This window comes from Juglans microcarpa x Juglans regia, chromosome 4S (genome assembly GCF_004785595.1).
Source record: "Juglans microcarpa x Juglans regia isolate MS1-56 chromosome 4S, Jm3101_v1.0, whole genome shotgun sequence".
NCBI lineage: Eukaryota > Viridiplantae > Streptophyta > Magnoliopsida > Fagales > Juglandaceae > Juglans > Juglans microcarpa x Juglans regia.
This window is the reverse complement of record NC_054601.1, coordinates 9,153,258-9,173,031: the sequence shown is the minus strand read 5'-3', so window position 1 is coordinate 9,173,031 and position 19,774 is coordinate 9,153,258. Positions and strand designations below refer to the sequence as shown.

Below are 19,774 nucleotides of genomic sequence, written 5' to 3'. Positions count from 1 at the left end.
GGGATGTAACCGATGCAGTATCAGTTCTTTAAATCTCAAAACCGATATATATCGGTTCGGTTTTAAAATATGTCCAAAACCAGACCGAACCGTACCAATTACACTCCTAATCATTATTCTACTCCAATGGAATCGATCATTTAGTTTTGAAAAATTCTTCTCATTAATCAGTATTCACCACCTCACATCTTACACCTTATGAAAAACACCCTTATATCCTATGAAAAGCCTACATCCTATAAAAAAATTATTAGTATAGAGTATAAGAGTGAATAGTAACTTATACATAATAAATCATGTTAGTTTTATTACTAACTCTTCCTACTGAGTATAGAGTCAGAGATACAACACTCTTATAGGCCAGCCTACACACAGTGGGACCTACAACATTAACTAAATAAAGTCACTCTATTGTTAAAATTATTTTTATTAAAAAGTAGATCTATATTATTATCAAAAGAAACTTTCTTTTTATAATTCTTTTTATGTATTTAACGTTTTTCTTTGGAATAGGTAAAATTCGGGTAGCTTATCAAAGGTCCAACCGAGCGATATGTATGGTTAGGTTAAGTTGGCCGCAAGAGTAGCACAGCCATTTTTTGTATTTTTGATAATATAATGGGGATATATGATATAATTTCAAAAAGCCACGAAATATCACTTGTATTTTTGACACATTTAAAAAGATTTAAGTTGTCTCTCATATTATTATACACTAAATAAAAATAGAAAGTTTCTTAAAACTATATATAAAAAAAAAAAGTAACAAATACGTTCAGTAAATTCAATGCTGAAAATCTAGGTAAATGAACATCAACACTAGAATGTATTAGAGGTATGCATCCGGACCGGTTTTTTTTCCGGTCCGGTTCGGAACCCAGAAATCTAGATGTATCCGAACAGTTATCCGCCTGGATTACACCCGGGCGGGTGAGAAGAATCCGGATCCGATTACGAATCCGGTTCTGTGACCCAGTTATCCGTAACCGAGTCATTTAAGAAAAAAAAAAAAAACCAGCCCCACTCGCAAAATCCCTAGCTTCGAATCCCTAATGCCTCTCTGAATCCTTTCTCTTCTCCGTTCTCTTCTCCTACTCTCTTCGAGTCTTCAACGCAGCGTCTCTTCTCCTTTCTCTTCTCCTACTCTTTTCGATGCAACGTTTCTTCTCCTTTCGAAGTCCTTTGCAGTTTGAGCATTTGGGAGACGCGGAGGCTACATTTTTGAAGTCTAAGCTCGTAAGGTATATTTCTCATGCCCTTCTCTACTATGTTATCTCTCTTTCTCTACTCTGTTAGTTTCTGTACGGTATGATCATCTCTCTGTCTCTACTTTGTTAGTTTCTGTAAATGATGGGTTTCGGGATTGTTGATTATGCAACTATACACACTTCTATCTACAATTTACAGCATAATTTGCTTGTGATGTGGTATATACAGATGTACTTGAAGGCTCTTTTATCATCAGAGAGCACACTCTTCTATCAACACCTAATAAATTTTGTTTGGAGAGCCATAGCTAAGCAAGTAAGATCATGTTGTTTGGAGTTTCAAGATGTGAAGACTAAAAAATTTTGATCTTTGTAAATTTATTTCTTTTGTTCTTTATAAATTTATGTTTTAGTTTAGTTGTGATGTATTATTATTTTTTTTGTTCTTTGTAAATTTATATTTTCATTTAATTAGTTGTGATGTATTATTATTTCTTTTATTTTCTGTAAATTTATGTCTTGCATTGTGATGTAAAAACAATATTATTTATTTTGCATTTTTATTTATTTTGTTTGTTAATTTATTATCAGAATTTTTTTTTTTTAAAAAAACTAAGTGCTATAAAAACATTTTTTAAGTTTTAAAGTCCTTTTAAAAAAATAAAAAATTAAAACCAGATTTATCCGGTTATAACCCGGATTAAATCCGGTTATAACCCGGATCCGGATTAAATCCGGAAATCCGGTTACAATCCGGATATCCGGTTATCCGCCCGGATTAAATCCGGATTAATCCGGGAGGATAACCGCCCGGATTTTAGCATCCGGATCTGGATCCGGTTATGGTCGGATATCCGGATCCGGATCCGGTTGAACATCCATTCAATGTATTGCTATCTTCCCATTACAAAGAACAGAATCCACGGAAAGAACAAGAACATATGCCATCTTCAAAGTACCTTCTTTTGCCGATCAAGAACTAAGAGTAACTTAATATTCCTTTATTCATCCTACGAGGAAAGAATCTCACTAATACAAAGGCAAACCCAGAGAGAGTCAAAGAGCTTGGAATCATAGAACGTACTTATTTTAAGTAACTAAACAAGCCTGAGGCAAGTACACTGAACACTAAATTAAGTATATGCCACTAATGTCATTGAATTCAAACCCAACCCAAGGCAAGGGTTCTATTCTACTGTCTATAAATGCACACACTAACACCCTTATCATGATTATCAGCTTCACGTTAATGTACCTTAGCTCGGACCACAGTCCAACGATTCCCACCTGAAGGGGCGGAACACGTACATAACTTCAGGTGAGCTTTTAAACAGAAGGGCCACACAGACACAGACCGCCGCTATAGCTACCATTGAAAGCATAACGGGCCTGTACACCAGAGACCTGCAAGCCGTTCCATAAGCAAGTTTCTGATCACAAAGCTTGCATTGTTGTTGGATATGTCTCAATTCAGTCCCCATTTCAAAGCTGGCGACCAGTTCATCATGTTGCTTCTGATTTGCACTGCAGTCTGAGAGAACATTGGGAATATCAACCACCAAATGCCCAGCTGATCTTTTGTTAATTTTCTTTTGCAGCAGATGGATGTACGAAAAATGGCCACGTAAGCGAGCATAATCTTCAGGTGTGGCACCAGTGCTGTCATGAGCACCCTTCCAGGCTTCAATTCCCACCTAAATAAGATTCACGGGCATAAATCATATTCAATAAATCATATTCCATAAATTGTTCTTCTTTCCAGATCTAAACACATACAAAAGATTTGAAACTTGAACTATAAGGTACCAAAGGTGAAATATCAACCTGTTGTTGATTGGACACCAGGGAGCACGACCAATGATTGAAGAAAAAAGCGCAAACCAACAAAAAAACAACAAGAGGAAAAACATTAGACTTGGGCTCACTGGACCAGTCACTGAATCAGTAAAAGGAGGCTAGTACATTAAACAATGGAGTTGAATATGATTGACTATGCTGACAATGTAAAAAATTGAGTGCTAAAGCTGTGGCCCAGCTGCCATACTAGATAGCTAATCTAGAACACAGAAATTGGCTGAAACATTCTACACTAGCAAATAACCCAGAATAGAGCTGAAACAGGGTTGGTATTGGTTTTTTCTTTTTTTGTTTTTTTTTTTTTTTTGGGGGGGGGGGGGGGGGGGGGGTTTCCAGATTGGGAACAACAAATTAAAGCACTGATGAAGATAACAATTCATGCCAGAAGTTCTAAATATTGTATGATCTTAAGATGATTGTGTGATAGGTAATGAACTTAAAAAGATTATTTTCAGAAATAAATTATCTATAACAAATTTTACCATTTTGGGATCATCTGTTAATGCCTCCAATACATTCTCAGAACCATCTTTACCGGCTGCAATGTGAAGTGGTGTCAAACCTCCAGGGCCTAAAACATCAGGTCTAAACAAGAAGCTTTCAGTGCCGCCACCAAACAACACCATGGTTTTAGATCTCAATTCGTCTGAAACCTGATATCTTAAAAGAAGCTCCACCAATGCCCTCCTATTTCTCCTTACAGCTCTGTGAAGGAGACCCATCTCACCTAATGCAAGATTCAGGGAAGGGTGTTCTCCTGCACCCACAGTTCCATCAAGCAGGATGTCCAGTAGCTTTCTCACTACAGAGCACCAATCATGGTCCATCGAGAACTCCATGAGCCACTTGAACCGTTTAAGAGGAAAGAGGTCTGCATTAGAATTCAAGTGACCAAATCTAGACTTCAGCTGGTTTCTATGAAGAAGCCAACCCATTTCATGGATAAAATCCAAGGCTTGATTCTTGGCTTCCATTCCAGCCCCCTCAAAATCAGAATTAGTTCCAGTCAACTCCAATGCACTCTCAAGTGAACGAATCTCTGAACAAACATCTTCCTCTGTGACTATAAAAGGAAAAAAGCTGCTGCTAAAGCCATGATCTTCAATCTGGATGAATTCAAGAAAACATAAACCTCAGCTTCCAGCAATGCATTCTTAAGGGAGTTTTATCCCTTCTACCAAGATGGATAAATTGTACATATATGCTTGAAATATCTACAGAATCATAATTTATTAAAAAAAATAAAAGAGAAAAGAAAATAGCTTAAGAGCTAAGATATTGTCAAAACTAGTCATTGTGTGTGATTATATGAAAGAGTAGTGATACATGTACATACAATTTTACGCACAATATTATGCGTATTGAGTATCCGCCCCATTTTTTCAGTTTTTCCTTTTTAATTTAAATTTCAAATTAAGAATTTCAAGATCTTCACCATTTCAAAAGCTAACACATCAGCATGTAAGTAAAATTGTAAGTATAGATAGCATTTTCCTATATGAAAACATAAACATGCATGTGTATGCCACATCATTATTCTGAACTTTCCACATCTTCTATTCAGAAAATTTAACCTATAAACAACAGTTAGAACAGGAAGATTGAAGCTCATGCTCCCTATATCTACATTCTTTCTACTATTTCTGCAAATGCTACCAACCAAAACATTGACAGAAGTAGGAATCAACAGCAAATCCATCCTCTACCTTACTCCCAATTAACAGTAATAGGGAAACAATCAAGACAGAAGTGTACACTGTCAGATGGTACAAAAATGGCCCCCTATCTAGTTTGTGGACAGAAAATTACCAAGTACAACATAATTTTTTTATAAGATTTACTACATAAATACTTCTAAAAAAATATTTACGGTCAACCTATAGAATCTCGTTATTTGGGATGGGTGCCAGAGGAACAATGGGTCAAGATGGATGACAATAAATAGAAGACAAGAGTCAGCACCTCAATGAATCCTCTTCCATTCACTGCAGGAATAGAGCAAGAAAAGTGGATGCTTTGGAGCTCATCATGCTCCCCAAAGTTATGACAAGTGTCCATTGAATCATGAGTATTTTCCATGACCAGATAATTCCCTTCAAGTGCACATAGTAACCTGGAAAAATAAAGAACATGACAGGTCTGTAGAAGCACACTGGTCCACTACATAACACAGGTAAGGAAAAAAGTGCTCCAGCCACAGAGATCCCACAAATTGACATAACTTCATATGATATGTTAGATCGTAGCTTTACAATCTCATGTATCACATCAAGCCACGTTAGTTTGTGGGTTTACTTTTGTGGGATATTTTTTGTGGCTAAAGCATTTCTAAAAAAAGTTTAAGGATGATTCACAGCTTAACATCACTTCTAGGGCATTGGGATTAAGTATAACGCAAGAGAGACTCACAGGAATGATAATGTATTACCTTGAGGCAGGCCGAGTCAGGTTAATGCCTTTAACTAGAAACTGAGCTCTCTCAGATGCAGATATGGCGATAGGTTTGACACTCATTATTTTACCATAATTATTATTTCTGAGAGGTAAGGATGTGTCTATAACAACCTGACCTGCAGCATGAATGCTTTGGTAAGAATGGTAAATCCTCCATACAAGAAGTGTGAGTATTTCGTCTATGAGAAATGATATTTGCAGTCATAGAGTACACAAGTGCCGCACACTCCTTTTGAAAAAAAATGAGTAAATATGGGACCCACATTAAAAAATTAAGTTTTTAATGGTGGACCCCACTCTTTTTCAAAAGACGCGTGCGGTACTTGCACAATCCATGGCTGTATTTAGCATTACTCTATCTATACACACACACACACACACACACACACACATATTATAGTCTCATTCTTGAATTAAAACTTACAGACCATTGTAAACAAAGGCTATTTGATGCAGCACCCTGATATAAACCCATCCTGTTCTCCAGAAAGAGTCATCTGAGACATCCAAAAGCCTTTTTAAACTGGAACTCAAGTTATGACAGAGCTGTAAAAAACAAATTAAAGACACATATGAGTTCAGAAACTGTCGCCTAAGAAGTACACATGCATACTTCCAAAAATGCATAGCTTACTTCCTCCCATGCAGCCTCAGCCTGACGTAGATAAATAGTCAGAATTATACAACCAGGCCTAATATAGCTCTCAATGTCAGTAGGACTGTGTGATAACCAGTCAAGAATCTGGAAGTTCAAAATTTTTACATGATTCAGCTATTTAAGAAAGGAAATGCAAAACAATTTCATTAAGAATTTATTGTTTCGACTACCTGTGCTCGCAGTACAAGAGGAAAATCGCTTGGTTCTTTCCCAAATAGTTTAAATACAATTCGATCTGTGCGGCTCTGAAATGGAGGTTAAAGCAATATTTGATGAAGACAACCTCTTATCCCTTATATATATATATATATATAATAAATAAATAAAAAAGACGAGCTTCATATTGAGCTTTTAAACTAGGGGACAAAGTTCAAATTATTCATATGATAACATGAAAGAAGAGAGAAGTTAGAGCTTATAACAGTACAAATGGCAATAGGATGGCAAACAAAAGTATGGGAGTCGGTGACCTGGACTACTTAGAGAACTTCTGATCCTATAAAGTGACCAGTAAGGAAAGGATCAAGAGACACTGCCGGATAAATACAACAGGAACCTTACATAACCTCTAATGAATTTCCAAGGTAGCCATATCAACCGAAAAAAAAAAAAAAAACATTCCAACATGTGTAACTGAAAAAAACCTGCACTTCATGAGGTGTGTGTATGCTTCAAGAATAAACTGGCACTTCTTTGTTCCATGGCAAAGAAAATCCCTTTATTAAGTTTTCTTCCTTTACTTTCCACTCTTAGAAAAATTGGAAAGTTTTCAGACCCACAAGTCCATAAAGGTAAATGCGTGATAGACTAAAATGATGCACATCCTTACTGGTTCTACAACACCATGGGCACTGCATGTTCAGACACAGAGATGGTGCATAACCCAACTATCAAATAACCACAGAAAGCCAAGGTTTTCCATCTCAAGACTCAATGTACTATCCATGGAGTTTAAAGTGAAGAGAACACAAAGAGAGGGTGTTTGTATATTATAATGCATTTTCTGGAGTACAAATATACCTGAGCATCTCCACTTGAACTTGCAGGCGACTGGGTAGACACTGAATCTGAATGTCCACTAGTTTGAGGTGGACTTGACTGATGAGAGTCGAGGGAGCTAGTCCCCGTATTAGCAGGGACAGGCGATCTCTCAATATCTTCCATGCCATCATCTGAGTCAATATATATGTCATTCAAGTCAAAATTGTTCATCTTGATCCGCTGTGCAGTACCATTTCCAACTTCTGAGTAAGCTTGAGGGCTGTTCAAACTGCATGGTTTTGTAGAAGAGGCGGTTTGTATGTCTTCACTTCTAGCATCATCTACACTCCGGCCTTGCTGTGGAATTTCAGATACAGGTATAGAGTGATGCTGTTTAGGAGGCCTCGAAGGGGCTTCAGTACTGTTTAAGAGTAAAGTAGAAACCAACTCGGAATTTCCATGTGAATTCCCAGCATTTATCGAATTTGGAGCATTTAGCGAACTTGGAGGATCCTGCATAATCGCAGGTATGTTTTTTCCCCCGTGTTCACCACTTTGTCTGGCAAGGCTCCTTAGAAGATGTGTTAGTAGATCCAGATCCGTGGCTTGGTCAGATCTGTTGGCTGAAATTCATGAAAGAAAACTCTCATCTCAATAATCATACCAAATATATAGTTATTTGTTTTCTATTTCAAAGACCACGAGACATATCTATCATGACGGCCACTTCAACCAGAGTGCTAGGCCCCCTACTTAATAAGCTAATTAGCTATCAATGATCGCAATAAACGCCTTCGTATCAAATCATTATGATGGATGTGGAAGGGCGATGTGGTGTGTTTTCAAGAAACAAAGTTACGATTCATTGATAGGAAAATTGTGTGAAGTTTATGGGGGTGCTCGTACGTGGGTTGGACTTATTTGGCCTCTTTGGGAGCCTCAGGTGGAGTGTTACTTATGTGAGATAAAAGAGTGGTTGAGTCGATTGAGGAGTGTATTGGAGAGTTCTCGGTTGTAACTCTATTAAAAAATGTGGCTGATGGATGGGAATGGGCATCTGCAGGCTCCTATGGTCCTAACGTGGACAGGGATAGGAGAAGGTTGTGGGAGAAGTTGGCGGGCCTATACTCCTTATGGGATGTGCTGTGGTGTATGGGGGTGATTTTAATACTACTCGTTTTCCTAGCGAACGATCAGGGCATTATCGAAATTCTGTGGCCATGGAAGAATTATCTAAGTTCATTTTTTATCTGGACCTCATGAATCTCCTCTTGGTGGGGGGCGAGTACACTTGGTCAAACGGGCGGGTTTGGTATCAACGAATGGGTTTGTAGAGATGGTGGGTGATTGGTGGTCTTCATATCAATTTTTTGGTATTCCAATTTACATTCTTGCAAGCAAGTTGAAGGCACTAAAACAAGACTTGAAGAAGTGGAATTTGGAAGTTTTTGGTCACATTGACAACCAGAAGTCTACACTGTTGGAGGAACTGCAAGAGATAGAGGGTAAAGAATTATTGGGAGATATCTTGGAGGAGGCGTTATTGAGAAAGGGCAGGGTTATGGCAGATTTGGAAAGGGTTTTGTTGTCAGAGGAAACTTCATGGCGTCAAAAATCCAGGGCCCTTTGGTTGAAAGAAGGTGATAGATGCACGAAGTTCTTTCATAAGGTGGCTAATTCACATAGGCGCAACAACGCTATTGAGTCACTTCTATCAAGCCCTCAGGTGCTATCTTCTTCTCCCGAGTTGGAAAACTATATTGTACGTTATTATGAGACCCTTCTCACAGAATCGGCTTTTTGGAGGCCGAAGCTTGATGCCTTGCCATTTGAGACAATAGACTCGCAGAGTGCAAGTGTTCTGGAGAGACCTTTCATTGAAGAAGAAATTTACAAGGTCATTTCTAGCATGGCTAAGGATAAAGCGCCTGGTCCGGATGGTTTTTCTATGAGTTTCTTTCAAACTAGTTGGGATATTGTGAAATGTGACGTTATGCAGGTTTTCAGTAAATTTCACTCTTTTCAAAAGTTTGAAAAATCCCTTAATGCGACCTTCATTGCTCTCATTCCCAAGAAACATGGGGCTTCGACTATTGAAGACTTTCATCCTATAAGCCTGGTTAGTAGCGTATATAAGATATTTCGAGGGTTCTTGCTAACCGGCTTAGCCCGGTGATGGAACATATTATTTCCAAGTCCCAGAATGCTTTTATTCGTAGGAGACAAATTCTTGATTCAGTACTCATTGCAAATGAGTGCTTGGACCATAGACTACGGGAGGGGGGTTCAGGTGTTCTTTGTAAGCTTGACATGGAGAAGACATATGATTATGTGAGTTGGGAATTTCTCTTATACTTGTTTGAGAGGTGCAATTTTGGAGCTAGGTGGATTTCATGGATGCGTCACTGCATTTCAACTGCCCAGCTCTCAATTATGGTTAACGACACACCTACTGGTTTTTTTTATAGTTCACGGGGTTTGCGGCAGGGAGATCCTCTATATCTTCTTCTATTTGTTATAGTTATGGAGGCTTTAAATAGAATGGTGCAGGCTGCCGTTGGGGGAGGTTTTTTATCTGGTTTTCAGGTGGGCAATGGTTTTGGTGGCCTTATTATCATCTCACACCTTCTTTTTGCAAATGATACTTTAGTCTTTTGTGAAGCGAATAGTAGCCAGATCCTAACTCTACGAGCACTGTTACTTTACTTTGAAGCAGTGTCGGGGCTTAAGGTGAATCTTGGCAAGTCTGAGATGGTTCCTGTGGGTGCGGTTTCTAATATCTTCAGTTTAGCAAGCCTGCTGGATTGTAAAGTGTCCTATTTTCCAATGAAATATTTAGACCTTCCGTTGGGAGCAACTTTCAAGAATAAAGCCATATGGAATGGGGTGGTGGAGAAGGTAGAGAAAAGGTTGGCTAGTTGGAAACAGGTGTATTTATCAAAAGAGGGCTGCATTACTCTCATCAAGAGTACTCTCACTAACCTCCTTACATATTTTTTATCGTTGTTTCCTATGCCTATAGGGGTGGTGAACAGGTTGGAGAAACTTTTTAGGGCATTTTTACGGGGAGGAGAAGAAATTCCATCTGGATAGATGGAAGAAAGTATGTGCCTTAGTTGAGAAGGGTGGGTTGGGAGTGTGTAATTTGAGAACTTCTAATAAAGCTTTATTGGGGAAATGGCTTTGGAGATATCATTTGGAGGATGGATCATTGTGGAAGGAAATTATTGATGCTAGATATGGTGTCGTTTGGGGTGGTTGGTGCTCTAATGAAGTGAGAGGGGGGTATGGTGTGGGTGTATGGAAATTTATTTTTTTGATAAAGTAAAAAAATGTTGTCGTAAACGGTGGGTGTATGGAAATTTAGAAGGAAGGGGTGGCCATATTTTGCAAATCAAATTCGTTTTGTAGCTGGTGAGAGCAATCGAATCAGTTTTTGGAAGGACGTGTGGTGTGGAGATTATGCATTGGAAAGGGCTTTTCCGGCTCTATATCATATTGCAGTTAATAGGGAGGCTTCAGTGGCGGATGTGCAGTCATTTTCTACTGGTGTGCACCAGTGGAACATTCTTTTTAATAGGGATTTCCATGATTGGAAATTATTCATTGTTTCAGACTTTTTCAACCTACTATATTCCATGGGGACTCATATGGCACAGCGAGATAGTTTGAGTTTTATAAGCACAAGATATGTACAGTTAAGGCGTATTATAACATGTTGACAACACAAGACCATACTCCATTCCCCTAGAAGAATATTTGGAGGACTCGTGTGCCTTCTAAAGTAGCTTTTTTTGTATGGAATGCCGCTCCTGGGAAGCTATTGACCACGGACAATTTGAGGAAGAGAGGATGTGTAGTGATGGATTGGTGTTACATATGTAAAAAGAATGGAGAATCTGTGGACCACCTCTTACTACACTGTGAGGTAACAAGAGTGTTGTGGGATGAGACCTTTCAAAGGGTTGATGTCGCCTGGGTTATGCCTATGAGCGTGGTGGATTTGTTGGGTTGTTGGAGAAAGATGCAAGGCTGTCATCAAGTGGCTGCAGTGTGGAAGATGATTACGTTGTGCATTATGTGGTACATTTGGTTAGAAAGGAATGCGCGATGCTTTGAAGATAAGGAATGCACAATGGTCGAGTAGAAGAATTTTTTTCTCCACACTTTAATGTGTTGGCTTTCCGCTATTGTTTTGAATGGGGATAATGTTCACGATTTCTTGTCTTTAATTTATCACTTTTAGAATGTATTTAGGGATCCTTTTGTATACTTCCTGTGTACAAGGGCTATGTCTACTTCATTCATATATATAATATTTATCTTTTTCTTATCAAAATAAAAAAATAGTGGATCAGGTACAATGACAGCGATTGAGTCTGCTACACATCTCAGTAAGTTGGTTGGCATTGATGTGAGATAAGAAATCCTAGTAATTGGTGCTAATTATAATAAAATGAATTATATTTTCAAATTAGCAAGCTGTGGGGAGAGGCAAGATATTCAGTAGACAAAGAAGGTCCTGTTAGACATTGATGCGATCCACGGCATGTAAAACATATGTTTTGGAATTGTTTAGCTATTTTCTCAAATAAGAAATCATTTAAACATTAAATTCAGCAGTCAGGAATATTGCCACATATGCAGGTTCAATCTTCAGGATTCAGAACAGATTGGCTCATCCTAAAGATCAGACTAGGAAGATGTCATTTTTGCATTTACTAACATCGTTCAATTTAAGTTAAGAAACAATCCTCCTATATGTTTCACCAACTAAATTAACCGATAAAAAAAAATGTTTCACCAACTAAATTCTGCAATTGATTAGATCCACAACTAACCACCTATTTCATCTCAAAAGCCACCATATGCATCTATATTTCTTTTTATAGGTAAACGTATGCATCTTTATTGAGAAGATTAGATCAAAATTATAAAAAAAATTATGTTTAGCTTCTGATTAAATTCATTTCCCCTATCTAACAATATAACTATAACAAGGACAAGCAAGTGCTCTAGTAAAATCTGAGCAGCTCGCATTTCATTCTCACAAGGGCTAGAAAAAATCTATTCATCATCCCAACTCCCATCATCCTCCCATCATCCCATGATGTGGCATTAGGTGATAGGTTTACAAGTAAAATGTAATAAATAATTTCCAATCACCTAATGCCACATTATAGGATGATGGGAGGATGATGGAAATTGGAATGATGAGTAGCATTACTCTAAGGGCTAAAGTAGACAAGAGTAACTGCACACGAAGAAAGAAAAGTTCAAAGATCTATCATCATTTCGAAAGGGCTAAAGCAGACAAAAGTAACAGCAAACAATAGAACCCCAAGCAGCAAAGCAAGCAAATATCAAAGGATCAAAATGAAAAAATTCATAAGGAATCAGATTTGAGTTATAGTGCAAGTGTGTAGCATCACTTACAGTGCATGTTGGAAAGTATCCTCAATAGACTAATCAATAGATAACCACTAGTCTGATCATCGTTCAGTGTACTTCCATTAACAACAGTATCAGGATTTGTTTTCCTCCTCCGTTTATTGTGGCCGGCCAAACGTCTACGACAGCTTCGCTTCCCCTCATCAAATTCCTGAAGTACATGAAACCTGCCCATAAATTTAACAAAATCATATAAGCAGCAGAATTGTTCCTTAAAGATGAATCTGCAAAGGGATAATATAACAAGGAACTGCAAGCCATGGGAAAATTATCTGATGCCAATGTGAGCAAGAAGCTGGAGACCTCGAGCATTTTGAGCTACAAAATATCCCTAACCATATTCCATACTTCTATACTAAGTTTCACAGCAACCTTAATAATGCACATTTGCCCTGTGATGCTAATAAGTGATTACAAAGATATTGACTACTACAATAATTCAAGTCAACGACTGAATTCTTACCTACTACACTGCTGACAGAATCGTTGCATGATGTTCCCCACAAGCGCCTTACTGGCCTTGGAATGCATCTCACATACCTTGTGCCGCCTATGATAATCCTTGGCGATGCTCAGATCAGCTCCACAGTTGTCCACTTGACAAATGGGACGGTTTGAAGTACACCCAACCAACTTAGTCTTCTTTCCACTCATTCCTTCCCAGTTTCCTACTTCCCTCTCAGGCACCTGATAACCTTGCCCGCCAAGCTTCAAAGCAAGGGTACCTGCTTCTTCATCGTTCAAATTGCCCTCTTCCAGCAGATTAACCCTCCTCCTCTTCTCCAATTCCCTCTTCACTTTCTCAATTCCCAGATTCACCTCATCAGAGCATGACGAAGAACTATTCGACGAGCCCCCAGTTGGTGGAATCCCAGATCCAAGGGGGAAAAATTGCTGGTCCATGCTACCTGATGGCACCAGATTCAATGGGCTGGCCGTGAAAAGATGCCCATCCCATTTCCATTCATTCAAATCCCACTCCAAACTCCTCTTCCCCATGGCACGCAAAGCCGCAGTACGCATAGCATAGAAATGATGATCTTCACCACCAAATCTGGCATCCATGAATCAAACCCAGAATTCCCAAAAAGATCCAAACCACCCAAAACAGCACAAACCCAGAAAATCCAATCCAATTGCAGAAAACCGAGCTCAAGACCCAAAGTTGAGTCAACCACAACTCTCAGCTAATCAGCTTCACTTCTTCCCCATAAGTCCAGAAACAGTACACCGACACGACCATGACTCCAATTAAGTGCAACCCACATACCAAACAAAGCTTTCAAACCACCAAGACCTCAAAATCAACTACACAAAAAGCAAACCCCAAAACCGTGGCCTATCGAATAAAGCTTCAATTAACCATCGAACCCTCCAAAATCAACTACCAAGAAGCCCCGGATCAATGAAACAAACTTCAAGAACTAAGGTTTCCACCTATACAAAAGAATTAAGCATTTGTTACATTAAGCAAGAAAAAAAAAAACGCTACAATCTCTGTTACACAATAATACAGAACAACATAGTATAATTAAATGAAAAAGAAAGTTATAAAACAGAAAGCAAATAAAAGTACTTGCCCAGCAGTAGTGCGTTACTGAAGAAAAGGAAATCGACGGCGGCGAGGGAGGGAAGGAGGAGAGGTGTCCGAAAAGGCACACGAATCCAAAGGCAAGTGGGAGTAGAGATTCGGATGGACGACGTTCCCGCTGACGATGAATAAGGTGAAGATGATGTCGCGTGAGATTGGGTATTGTAGGGTGCACACACACAACAAAAAGAACATGTTGTCGATAATAGCAGTTAAAAATTAGAAAATACATTACCCCACCATTTGTACTACAGTACAAAGGACCATCCGAGTGAGTGTGTGAGTGAGAGAAAAGCAGAGAGAACAGTAGCACCAACCGACGAAAATGGTGGGGCACACTCCCTCATGTCTTTATGAGTCTATGACCCCTACACTCCCACGCCCACTTTATTGTAACGAGAAATGCTGCTTATTATTTCTGTGATTTATTATTTATTTATTTAAATAAATATATTTACAATTCTAAATAGAATAATAGAAATAATAATTCATGTGTGATATAACGGATGATTAGTAAAAAATTTTTATTATAATAAGAAATATTTTATTCATCATCTTTACACTACATCACATATGATTTTTTTATATTATTTTTTAGTATTGCTATATTTATAAGGAAATTATATAAAATAATCTCATAAAATAACATGATTGCATCTGATCCGTTAAATCTATCTTACAATAAAAATAACTTTATAATCTAACGAATCACATTAAATTATATCAGTTGTATGATTGCTTTTGTGTAACTTTTTATGATTAAAATATTTTTCTTTTATTTTTTTATCAAACATATGGTGAATGGATGATAATGTTGAATAATTCTTTTCATTTTGACGTCTCATATCTGTAGTAATAGAGAAGTTTGACGCAGCAAACATTCCAACCGGGGGTTTTTAGCAAAGTTTTAAATTTCGTACCGTACCGGCCGGTACATACCGGCCTCAATTTCGGACGGTACCGGCCAATATTTCGGCCTGTGTTTTTTTTTTCATTTTTTTAAACTACAAGCTTATTTTTTAACCCTCAATTCAGACTAAACTATTTATAATTTATATATATATATATATTTGTATATAATTTATTTATATATAGATTATTATTTTAGAATATAATTTTTATATATATTTTTATATATAATTTATTTATAGATCGACTATCCCGAAACGTTATCCCAAAACGCTATCTCAAAACAGTACCGGTATCGAAATATTTCGTTCCAGTGCCTTGACAGTTACGATATCCTGTACGGTATTCAAAACATTGGTTTTTAGACCTGGTATAGACAACTGCAATTACTATGAAAGCCGAGTTGATAAAATGGGTCAAGCTTTCTATGTTAATTAATGTTGTACCTTACAGGTTTCTATCTTGTCAAGGCTGAAGTATGAAAATTTTGATCAATTGCTTGGTTACTGCGTTGATAGGAATTCCCCTATTCTTGTCTATGAGTTTTCATCTTATGTGGTGAGTAAGATTGAATTGAAGGGCTGTAAATGAACAAGGCTGTTCGATAACCCGTTCAGTACTCACTCGATTAAACTCGAATCGTGAAAAAAAAAAACTCATTCGTGAAAGCAGATACCCACTCGATTTGTAAATGATACATACCTAACAAAACTCATCTCGACTCGATTAAGGCTCATTAAGGCCCACTCGTTTACGCTCAAGTCAACTCGTTAGCTCGACTCAATTAAAACTCATTCATATATTGATAAATATACACATACACTTATGTATATATACATATATATATGTATTAGCTAATAATATAAGCATACCACTTCTATAATTAAATATATAATATGTAATCTAATTACTTATGTCTATATAGTGAATATACTTCGTAGGCATATTTTATAATTTATTTAATAATTAATCGATAAAATTTAATAATTTCATATACTAGTATATATATGGGAACCAAATATGAAATAGATATATGCTATTATATATTAAATGTATGTATTAAAAATATATGCAGGTATATAGTATATATTATTATTTTGGATAAATATCAACTAGTTAGATATTAATTATTTATAAATTTTTTAAAATCTTATAATTCAATAGAGGTTTTACTTGTTAGTTGTATAAATTTAATATTAGATCTTTTATTTTTTATTTAATTTATTAATTATTAAATCTTATTCAAAAAAATTCGAGCTCGAACTAATTTGTGGGACGAGCTCGAGCTCGAGCTCGAGTTGAGAGTTTGGCTTATCGAGTCGAGCTCGAACAAAAAATAAAAAAAAAATCTTGAGCTCGAGTTCGAGCTCAAGTATTTTGAGTCGAGTCAAGCTCAGTAAGCCAAAGACCGGTTTGACTCGGCTCGATTACAGCCCTATTGAACTGCAATTGTAACTGTAAGACCTCAACACCATTAACATCGTTTTTCGCTTTTAGCTATTTGTCCAATTTCTGAGTAGTGTCTTTTCTTTTTCCTATGATAGGAGGGGCAGAGGAGGACAACCTGGTCCTATTCTTTCATGGGCACAGTGCGTAAAAATTGTCGTAGGGGCTGCAAAAGGGCTTGCTTACTTTCATGAGAAGGCCCATCCTAATAGTCATGGTTTCAGTGTACTACTCTTCGATGATTATGTTGCTAAGATTGCAGACTTCTTTTTGTCATATCAAACTCCTAGTATCCCTGTATTAGATCCAAACTCCTTCGATGGTGGTTTTGTTAGAACCTTCGGTTATGATGCACCTGAGTAAGCAATTGATTACTTTCATTTCCCCTTCGTCTTTTTTTCCTTTTTTGGTATGAAGTATGATATTGTCATGAGGGAAGCTAATCTATTTAACATTGCTCTAAATAACTTGATTACTGGTCCTTTTGGTTTGTGAGATCTTTCTTGGTAAGTACTGAATCCTTGCATTTTTACCGAGACTTCATTTTTTTCCCTTTTATTTCCTTGTGAGAGTGCACTTCTGTCGCATGGCGAGAAGAAGAGAGGAGATGCGAAACGGAAGAGGAAAAGTAAAGTGAAGAGTCTGGAGAAGTCTGAAGGTGATAGTAGGCCGAGAAGTAATAAGAAGGCCTTTATGCAGTACTTGGACTGTGTAAGGGTTGGGTTATACAATATTTAAGTCAGAGTAAATGGGCCTGTGAGCCCAGTTGATTGTAGCGTGGCTTGGGAGCCCAGGCAGAAGTAGTGTCCTTCATTTAAGCTAAGTAACCATCAGTAATTTGATAATAGTTTCCTTTCTGTTATGAAGGTAGTGCTATATGTTTGTAATTCCCCTATATGGGTTGGTTATCAAAAATTTTATGAAGATTCATTTTCTCTTTCTCTAATCCTCTCTCTCTATCAATTCATCTACTAGAGGAGCCTACCCTCGAAGCTTAGGCATTCTCATTTCCCTATATTCCATCCCTTAATTCCTAAAAATACAAAAAGAGTGTTACAAGTGGTATATAGAGAATCGATCCCATCTGACTAGAAAATTACAAGCAATCTCGCATGGCTGAAGGGACTCGTTTACAGGAGGGTCTTAATTCCCTCAAACAGTTCACTGACTCTCAACTCCAAAATCTGGAAACTGAGATGTTGGCCCTCAAGAGGCAGTCGGATTTAGTGATGTAGTAGCTCCCCACTTTAATCAAGTTGCAGCAAAAGAACAGTGGAGAATCATCCTCAAATGGCGCTACTTAGCAACTGGTAAATGTTGAGCAAGGTGGTGAACCTCCTCCATGGCAGGTAAGGCTCAATTTCTCATCCTTTAATGGTGTTGATCCCAATGGGTAGATCTACAAAACAAACCATTTCTTCTCATATTACAACACCTTACCATAACACAAATTGATATTAGCCTCCTTTCACATGGAAGGTCAAGCTCTAGTTTAGTTTCAATACCTTGAAGAGTCAGGGGTTTTAAGAGATTGGGAGAGTTTCACTAAGGCCCTATTGGTAAGGTTTGGGCCATCATCCTATGATGACCCTATGGAGGCTTTAACACGGCTGAAACAGACAAGGTCTATAAAGGGCTGTTTGAGGGGTATAAGCTAAGTTGTTTTCTTAGCGGACTAAATGATGAGATAAGATTACCTGTGAGGATGTTCCATCAAGAGATTGTGAGAGTTTCACTAAGGCCCTACTGGTAAGGTTTGGGCCATCATTCTATGATGACCCTATGGAGGCTTTAACACAGCTGAAACAGACAGGGTCTATAGAGGGTTGTCTGAAGGGTATAAACTAAGTTATTTTCTTAACGGACTAAATGATGAGATAAGATTACCTGCGAGGATGTTCCATCCAAACAATTTGTTGACTGCATACAGCCTAGCTAAGATCTAGAAAGAAAATGTGAGCCTTAGTAAGAAAAATCATAGTAGCCGAGATATGGGAATTCTGAGAACACCACCTGCACCCACAAATAATAATGTTAGAGTGGGTCCTAAGGCCATTGTGTCTGTGTAGAAAATTAAACCCCAACAGATGCAAGAGAGGTGTGAAAAAAGCCTCTGTTATTACTACGATTCCAAGTGGAATCCTAGGCATAAATGTCAACAACCCAAATTGTTTTTAATTGAGGAAGTGGAGGAGGAACAAGGGGAGTTGTTGTAGCAAATGAAGAGGAGGAAAGTGATGATGTAGTAGATCTGACCAGCCAAAAACCACAACCAGAAATTTCCCTTAATGTCTTATTAGGGTCCTTACACCCAAAAACCATGAGAATCAAAGGGAGGTTGGGAAATCAAGAAATGGTGGTATTAATTGATACCGGTAGCACACATAATTTTTTAGATCCCTCAATAGTTAAAAATGGGGGACTAATAGTTAACCATGAAGAAAAAGTGAAGGTGAGGGTGGCCAATGGCCAACTTGTGGGTTGTGAAGGCTAGTGTACAACAGTGAGAATTAACATGAAAGGAAATACTTTCACTACAAATTCATATGTGTTAGTGTTGGTGGGATGTGACATGGTGTTGGAGGTGTAGTGGCTAAGGGAGTTCAGGCTTATATTGTGGAACTTTAAAGAATTAACCATGCAATTTCAGCTTAAGGGCCAAATTGTTTGCTTGCAAGGATTGTCCCATTCTAATTTCATTGAAGAGGGGAACCTTAATAAACATCACAAGCTGGAAAGGAAGGGAGTGTTGTTGCATTTGGTGGAAACTTGTGAGGAAGAGTCTAGTGGCAGCGGCCAAATTCCTAAGCTGTCCAGCTGCTACTAGGGTAGTATAAAGAAGTTTTTGGGAGCCAAGGGGACTACTCCCAACCCGAAAATAAGACCATGCAATTACCTTCTTTCCAAACACCAAACCCGTGTTAGTAAGACCATACTGATACCCATATTTTCAAAAAGATGAAATTGAAAAGATTGTTAAAGAATTGAAAAGACCTAGTACTAGCCCACACTCATCTCCTGTGCTACTTATGAGGAAGGAAGATGGAACGTGGAGGATGTGTGTGGATTATTGAGCCTTGAACAGTGTAACGATGAAGGACAAGTTCCCTATTCCCATAGTGGAGGAGTTGTAGGATGAACTTAGTGGGTTTAAGTTTTTCTCTAAGCTTGATCTACACTCGGATTACCACCAAATAAGGGTAAAGGCAGAGGATGTTC

General features: G+C 37.9%; 1 protein-coding gene across 1 annotated transcript; it reads right to left on the bottom strand.

Moving 5' to 3' along the window:
- Positions 1 to 2,155: 2,155 nt before the first annotated feature.
- LOC121263346 (squamosa promoter-binding-like protein 1) lies at positions 2,156 to 14,044 on the bottom strand. The gene is made up of 10 exons (XM_041166192.1): positions 13,073 to 14,044; positions 12,595 to 12,776; positions 7,198 to 7,781; positions 6,348 to 6,422; positions 6,154 to 6,261; positions 5,948 to 6,065; positions 5,494 to 5,635; positions 5,028 to 5,178; positions 3,548 to 4,171; positions 2,156 to 2,902 (listed from the first exon to the last, which is right to left on the bottom strand). Exons 1-10 carry the CDS (start codon positions 13,672 to 13,674, stop codon positions 2,465 to 2,467), a joined length of 3,024 nt encoding a protein of 1,007 aa, XP_041022126.1. The 5' UTR covers positions 13,675 to 14,044; the 3' UTR covers positions 2,156 to 2,464.
- Between the last annotated feature and the right edge of the window lie 5,730 nt (positions 14,045 to 19,774).